The sequence below is a fragment of the Kryptolebias marmoratus genome, linkage group LG13 (assembly GCF_001649575.2).
Source record: "Kryptolebias marmoratus isolate JLee-2015 linkage group LG13, ASM164957v2, whole genome shotgun sequence".
Taxonomy (NCBI): domain Eukaryota; kingdom Metazoa; phylum Chordata; class Actinopteri; order Cyprinodontiformes; family Rivulidae; genus Kryptolebias; species Kryptolebias marmoratus.
Genome location: NC_051442.1, coordinates 841,609 through 849,152, shown reverse-complemented (window position 1 = coordinate 849,152; position 7,544 = coordinate 841,609). Strand labels below are relative to the sequence as shown.

General features: G+C 43.8%; 1 protein-coding gene across 3 annotated transcripts in view; it reads left to right on the top strand.

The window, feature by feature from the left end:
• The first annotated feature begins 61 nt into the window (after positions 1 to 61).
• Positions 62 to 7,544, top strand: part of LOC108245654 (polypeptide N-acetylgalactosaminyltransferase 10) — a 65,184-nt gene continuing 57,701 nt past the window's right edge. For 2 of the 3 annotated variants that reach the window (XM_017432746.3, XM_025009701.2), the window contains exon 1: positions 62 to 292. In XM_017432746.3, the coding sequence (XP_017288235.1) occupies positions 146 to 292 (147 nt within the window). In that variant the 5' untranslated portion in view covers positions 62 to 145. The remainder of the gene's footprint in view (positions 293 to 7,544) is intronic. The other variant, XM_025009702.2, reaches the window with a different exon arrangement.

The following is a 7,544-nucleotide window of genomic DNA, read 5'->3' as shown; positions in this document are numbered from 1 at the left end:
GTCTTCTCCTCCACCCGCCCTGCTCGCGCCGCGCCGCGCCGCGCCCCCTGGCGGCGGAGTCTCACAGCGCCGCTCCCCGTCCCCGCAGCCGGACTCAAAGTTGTCTCCGCTCGGAGAAGCGAGCCGTCGGAACACTCGGAGAGACATGAGGCGGAGACAGAAGCGGCTGCTGCAGGTCGCCGGGCTGCTCGTGGCGGCTTTCCTGTTCCTGCCCAACGTGGGCCTGTGGTCCCTGTACCGGGACCGGGTCTTCGACAACTCGGACGGTCCGGGCGGCATCATTCCGATCCAGGTAAGGGGCAGCTGGGCTCGGCTGTGAGCGGTTCTGTCGGCCGGTTCTGTCGGCTAATGGCGTTTATTACTTCAGCTGTTGAGTTTGGAGGGAGGAAGTGAACGCAGCACCGGAGGAACCCGGTTCAGCCCCGGATCCGTGGCTGCATTCCTGCGCCGCCTGTTGTTGCTGTTTTCACCCCACGAGTCGCGTCTTTAACTCGGTGTAAAAAAAGACTACATCCCCCAGGATGAAGCGGGAGCCACGTATCTAACCGGAGCCGAGGCGTGACTTTAAACTCAGCACGAAGTCGGACTTCAGGAAGTTACCGAAACGTGAAGGAGGCGCAGGCGATGCGTTCACAGGTCGTAGGAAACGCGGGCTTCTTTCCTGCAGGCTCTGCATCATGTCCAGGGCAGTTTCTGCTGATAAAAAGGAGCTTTTTGTTGTTGTTGGTGCATGGAAACAGCAACACTGTCATATATTTGGCAACAATGATCATCCCCCCCTTTAAAGCTACTTTGTTTCTAAAAACACAAAAACTAGACGAGTTACTTTTATTATTAATATATCAGAAAATAACAAACAAGAAGAATAAATTCTGGAAACAACTTCAAGACTTTCTGTTTGAGGAAATAAATTGTTTTTCTTTAAATAAAAAAAATGGAAGAAGTGTGTTCACGTTTGTTTGTCTGTTAGCAAAATATCTTATCTCATCTCTAACCACTAGAATCTTTGGTTGTGCTGTACGTCCGCAGCTGATTAACGTTTAGAGTCAAAAGTGGCGATAATTCAATCCGATTTACAAATATTTAACTAAACGTTTGTGTCGTAGTTTCACCCCTGACTGAGTAACTGTATCAGTTAATCTTTGCTTTTCTGTTAGTAAAATATGTCACAAAGCCCTGGACAGAGTGTAATTTGATGTATGTCTGCAACGGATACGTTTTGAACCCGATGGGAGCCACAGAATCTTTGTTTTTCTCTTTATTCGTTAGTTTTCATTGCCTTTATTTTTTGTTTTTTTGAGAAAAGGAAACAATTCCACTGAAAGAAAAGTCCTTCAGCAGACAGGAAGCCTCCTCGGCTTGTGTCTGTGTCTGATTGTGAGTTTGAGTGATTGTAAAAGTTGCTCAGAGCTTCTCCTCTCACAGAAAGAAACCCCATAAATTATTATATTCATTATCAATTAATTATAAAGTTAGCAAATGTTAATAAATATGTCCTCGGCTTTGTTTTTATGAAATAATCTGGGATTGCAGAGATGATAAAACCAGCTGACTCAGCACCTTCTCCTCGCTCAAGTTTTTATTTGATATCTTAAACGACAACGAGATGCTATAAACGGAGCGGCGCGGCAGGGAGTGCCTGTTACATATTAGCAAACTGTGCGATAACAGCTGTCAGCCTCCACAGAGGCTTGATAAGAAGAAGACTCGCTGATCTGAGAAATGAGGCCGACAGCAGAGGAGGAGGAGGAAGAAGAAGAGGGGACAAAAAAGTTCCAACTAGTTCAACGAGGCACGCTTTAAAACCTCCTAAAGCCAAGATGTGGGGGATTAAGTGACCTTTGACCTTTGCAAACACCTGAGATGTTGAACTCACTTCTTTGAATCCGTTTGGTAATTATTAGATTTTGGTCGCGTCGAACCCTGAGCTTCCTTTCATCACTTCCTCCTGCAGGCCTCGTTAAGATAACAAACGTTAGCAGAGGAAGCATCTTAACGAGCCCTAACCTCCGCTGCTGCTCTTTGATTCGATCACGTTTTTGTCCACACGCTCGAACTGAAGTCGGCTTCTCTCAGCCGAAGTCCTGCAGCCGAAGAACGCTCTAATGCTAATCCTGCTAGCCAGGGATCTTTATTTTCACCTGTCCGATGGATCAGCGTGGACTGGGTGTACAGATTCTCTGAAGCTGACTTTCTATTTTAATAATCTGTTCAAAATAAACTCCGATGGCAGAAAGACGCTCCGAGTTGTTTGACCGACTGAAGAACTGAAACAGCTTTTTTTAATTATTAATCCCTCCATAAGTCACCACAGTTATTGAGGTGTTGGAAAAGAAAACATATTGTCATAAAAAATACTTTTCCATGATTAAATAGAATCACTCAGACTTCTGCCAAAGCCTCAGGGTCATTAAAAACAGTCTGATCCAGAAAAAAACCTCAACATTTCCTGAAAATGCTAACAGACCAACAAACCAAACAACACGACCGAAATCAGAATGTAGGCTGGAAGAAACGGTAAATCACCTGAATCAGGGGTCTTTAACCAGCGAGCTTTGACACAAACCGGACGTCTTAAATAACCAAATCAGTGGTTTATCTTTATTTATCTCTGTTTGAGCTTCTTTTTACTCAAGTTTCACAAATATGAGAAAGAAATCTTTGTCCTTTTTTCCTTTCCTACACTTTTTAAAATAAATAAAATGTCCCGATGCAACAGAAATGTGCGTCTTCATAAGAGGACAGTGCGTTGGACAAACAGGAGGGTTTATATGTTTATATAAATATACACAGAACTTTACAAAATGTTTCAGCTTAATTTGATTGATCAGGTAAATTATGTTTGATTTACAGCAAAAATAACTTTTAGTTGTAAAGACTGCAGACCTGCTCCAAGAAGTTCATCTTTACTTTTTGTTTTAGGACTCTATTATTATAGAAATATGATTATTTTATTTAAAAATGGGTTATTATTGAACAAACCTGAGTTAGCCAAATAGCTACATTTCCTCCGTCTGATTTAATTTGGCATCCAGATTTAAAATAAATTTAAAACAACAATAACATCGACATGGCAATCAGAATATGAATAAATAAACAAATCTAAAAATTAACATTTGATAAAAGGCTGTTGTTCTTCAGGTTGTATTCAGCTACTTTTAAGATCTAAAAAACAAAAAGAAAGCTTGTTCTTAATTGCAGTTTTTGGTGAATATTTAGGTCATTGGTCCATGAAACTAATTTTAGTCGTGTTTCTTAGCGGCAGATGTTGATGAAGAAGCATGAATTATGAAAGTTCATCAATAAATAATCCTTTAAGTTGCAGCGTCTCCGTCACGAGGAGGTGCTGCTTCTTTGGAAGTGAGTTTCACTGAAACGGCTGCAGAAGGAGAAAACACTGATAGATGTTTATATGTAGGGATTTACACTGTATGGAAAAAAAGGCCCGTTTCATCCAACAACGATTACCGTCTGGATGCTGATTCTGATTCTGTCAGCTCGTTCAGGACGTTACAGCTGGGACTTTTTTATTCTTAATTTCTCTTTATTTATTTTTGTCTCCTATAAATGCATCAGCTTCCTGAAACCTTTGTGCGTCAGCATGCTAGCTGCATGTTTAGCTTTTAGATGCTGTTTTTGCAAATCTTAGCTTTGGTTTTGCTGATTTAAAGGTGTTAATTTTATCTTTCAGCTCAGCGTTTTCACAGGAAATGCATTTTCTGGATGTTTTCCTGTATTCGTGTTCGGGGCCGTTTCACTCCCGTGTTTTCCTCCAGGTTGGCAGATGTGAGCCGTCCTGACGAAAGTCTAGAAAATAAGGGGCTCCTGAGAAGGAAGTTGGCCAGGATTCACGTTCCTGTCACAGCGAAATGAGAATCAGATGAGCTTCTGTACGTTTATGAGCCTCCCGCTGCAGGCTGGCCTCCTGTTCATTTATCACTGCAGAATCTGTGACACAAACATTAAATATCCTTTCCTCTCACAAACACGGAGGAGACACTTTGCTTTTTATTCATCCCAAAATCCAAAACGGAGCAAAGATATTTCTTTCGAACAGATCAGTAAAAGATGAAGTTTAGTGCCTGTCTGTCTCCAATGAGACAACCCTGTTCAAAATGGCCGACACAGACACAGCTCAACCTTGGTGTGGGACTACCAGCGTATATTTTGAAACAAATAACAAATTTTAGTTTGAAACTTTGCCCTGTGAGGCGGCGGGCGACATGCATTCCCACGAGGAACGCTGGTTTTGTGTTTTAAGCAGCGTGACCCGATGTTTGTTGTTCCTCTGCTCCGCTGACACGTTCAGGGTTGGAGGAGGCGGTCAGTCCGAGCACCGGAGGAGCTCGAACCCAAAGCCACACGTGCACGCTCACACTCACAGGACCGGCTGAATTTCTTCATCTGGCAGCAAAGACGTGTGAGGAAACGGAGGCTGTTTGCAAATAAGAAAATGACATCAGTGCTGGGAATCCTGGGGGGTTAAGAGCAATTAGAGGAGGATTAAGACACTTTATCACGATTTAAGATAATTGTTGTAGGAATACATTACAGCACACATGATTCTTTATAAAAATAATATTTTCCTGCTGCATAAAGATTAAAAACAAGCTAATAACAGAGTTGTCAGTAGGTGTGGGCACACTATTTGTAGCCTAAATGCTGAGTCAGCATTCCCACTGTTGGTTGTTGTTTTGCTCTTTAAAGTTTCTTTAGTATGTTTGTTTTTATTTGGCATCCAGCAGCTTCAGCATCCATTTGTTTTTTTAATCATTCAGGAGATGGCTGCTGCGTGACTTTTAAAATACTGACATTAATGTTTATTTTTAATTTGGCTGATAGCTGCACGGTACAGCAGTGGTTAGAGGTCTGCATGTTCTCCTCCCGGAGGTTACATGTTCTCCCCGTGCACGTGTTTCCTCTGGGAACTCTGGTTTCCTTCAGGAGACAAAAACATGCAGGTTTGGTTCACTGGTGTCTCTGAATCGTCCCTGTGATGGACTGGACACCTGTCCAGGTGTCCCCTGTTTGTCTCACAACAACCACTGGAGAAAATGGAAGCAGTTTTTATTCGGGTAATTTTAGCATTTAGCTATGATTCGCCGGGTTCGTTTTAAAAGCACTGATTTGTCGGCTTTTTAATTTTCTGCTTGTTTTCGTTTTGACAGTTTAATCTCAGCTTCTTTAACAGATTTCTATTATTTACCTCTTAGCATTTACACTGTACTTTCACAGAAAGTGCAATTTAAGTGTTTTCTTTTTCTTTCATTTCTACGAGAAAGAAGTTTGCTTGTTCAGTAACTTTCCTGGTCTTCTGTGTTACACGTGAAATGTTGTGGAGGTCACACCGTCTGCAGTGAGGTCATGGTGGTAGAGCATCATGGGGGTCTGCACGTTTCGGTGTTGCTTAATTATTGAGAAGTGAATGTAGGACGGACCTACAACTGTGTGTGTGTCGCACAGACAGGATCCTTGTGGAGGGGCTGGAAATTCAGACGTTTTACAATAAACTTGCTTTGCAGTTTGTGTGCAGACTGAGGGGGTCCAGGCCGTCCTGGTCCCGCTGATGCCGATCAGTTGGGTTTGAATCATTTCCATGTCGTTACGTCCTGATACGAGGGACTTTATTTGGCACATGACTGCATGTTAAGGAGACACAAATTTGCAGAGTTTATTGTGGGCTTTTGTCAGTTATTTAGAGAGGCAATTATCAGCACAGCTCCAGGAGGAAAGCTGTTAATGTCAGCACCTGACGCAGTCTCACTAAGCTGTGGGCTAGATGTGCTCCTAGACTAGGAAATGAGATTTTATCTTTAATGTGTTAAGCTTCTGGAAACAAGGGAGACTGAGGGGTGAAAGTCATTTGCAAAGACAAGTGGAGTTCCTCGCTGCCTTTTCTCACTCCGAGCCGCTGAATAAAGGGAGGAAGAGAGCACCTCGGGAGAAGAAGGCAGCCTGAGTGGGTAAAAGAGGTGTTTGTTCACGGGCCGACTTTGTTGGAGAGCGTTTCCTCCCCGGGTTCCTCACACAAGGCAGACGTTGACTGAGCGTGTGCAGAGGCTGCTCTGTATGCCCGTCAGGAATCAGCTGGCCCAATGAGAGACAGGTGCAGCAGACAGCCCGAGGATACGGAGCGAGGAATCAAGCTTTTAATTACAGCCACGTGGCTTAGGAGCTTTCTTTTTGCTTCAGATGATTAAACCCATCCCAGGTTGCTAAATTAAGGAGGTTTTTGCTTCTCTGTGCTCAGGTTCAGAGAATCGGATGAACTCTGGTTGGTGTTGACTGTAAGAAGGTAACAGCCTGCGATATTCAATAATTACACCAATACTGCTTTAAATATTGGTATTAAAATTCTCTGAAGGCTGTTTGCAGGTGATTTGAAACTATGTAGTTCAGTTTGTGTATATATAAATCTACTTCCTGTTTGATTTCTGGTGGTATTTTCTCTGTTTAGAAGTGGGACTGCAGTGAGTGTAGAGAACCTCACACGCGTGTTTAAAAAGCATGCCACATGTATATTCACGTTACAACTAACTTGCATCATGACCTTTTTGTCTGTAGTGACATAACTCCTGTAAATTATGTGAACCAAGATGATGAAAGCAGAAACATGGCAGCCTTTTCCATCAGCAGTGAGGTAGAGAGTCAGCTCCTATAAGTCTGAGGTCCTGGTGGAGCTCTCCCTCTGGGTCAGAGATGAGTTCAGGTGTCTGCGAGTCTATGGAGCCAGAAGTGAACTGACAGACCAGACAAATGAGGCTGTTGTTCCATTTTGTTGTGATAAAGAAGGAGCTGAGCCACAAGGAATAGATTTCTGATTTAAAGGTCCGTCTGGTTATGACCAAAACAACAAGATTCTGGATCCGAGCGTCTGAAATGAGCTTCCTTCGTATGATGACCAGGCTCAGTCTGAGCTACCTCTCATCGAAAGGAGTCAGCTGAGGTGCTTCGTGTAGGTTTTCTGTTCACGTTCCACAGGAAGGAGACCCCGAGACAGCGACAGAGATCGGAGGGGTGATACTGTTTCTCCTCTCTGGACTGGAAACACTTTAGGATGCATCAAGAGGAGCTGGAGAGGGAGGTCTGAGTTTCCCTCCTGGACCCAACTATGGATGGATGCATGGATGAATGGATGAATGGATGGACGGATGGATGGATGGATGGATGGATGCATGGACGGATGGATGGACGGATGGATGGATGGATGGATGGATGCATGGATGGATGGATGGACGGATGGATGAATGCATGGATGGATGGATGGACGGATGGATGGACGGATGGATGCATGGATGGATGGATGGATGGATGGATGGATGGATGGACGGATGCATGCATGGATGGACGGATGGATGGATGGATGGATGGATGGATGGATGGATGAATGCATGGATGGATGGACGGATGGATGGATGGATGGATGGATGGATGGACGGATGGATGGATGGACGGATGGATGCATGCATGGATGGATGGATGGACGGATGGACGGATGGATGCATGGATGGATGGATGCATGGATGGATGGATGGATGGATGGA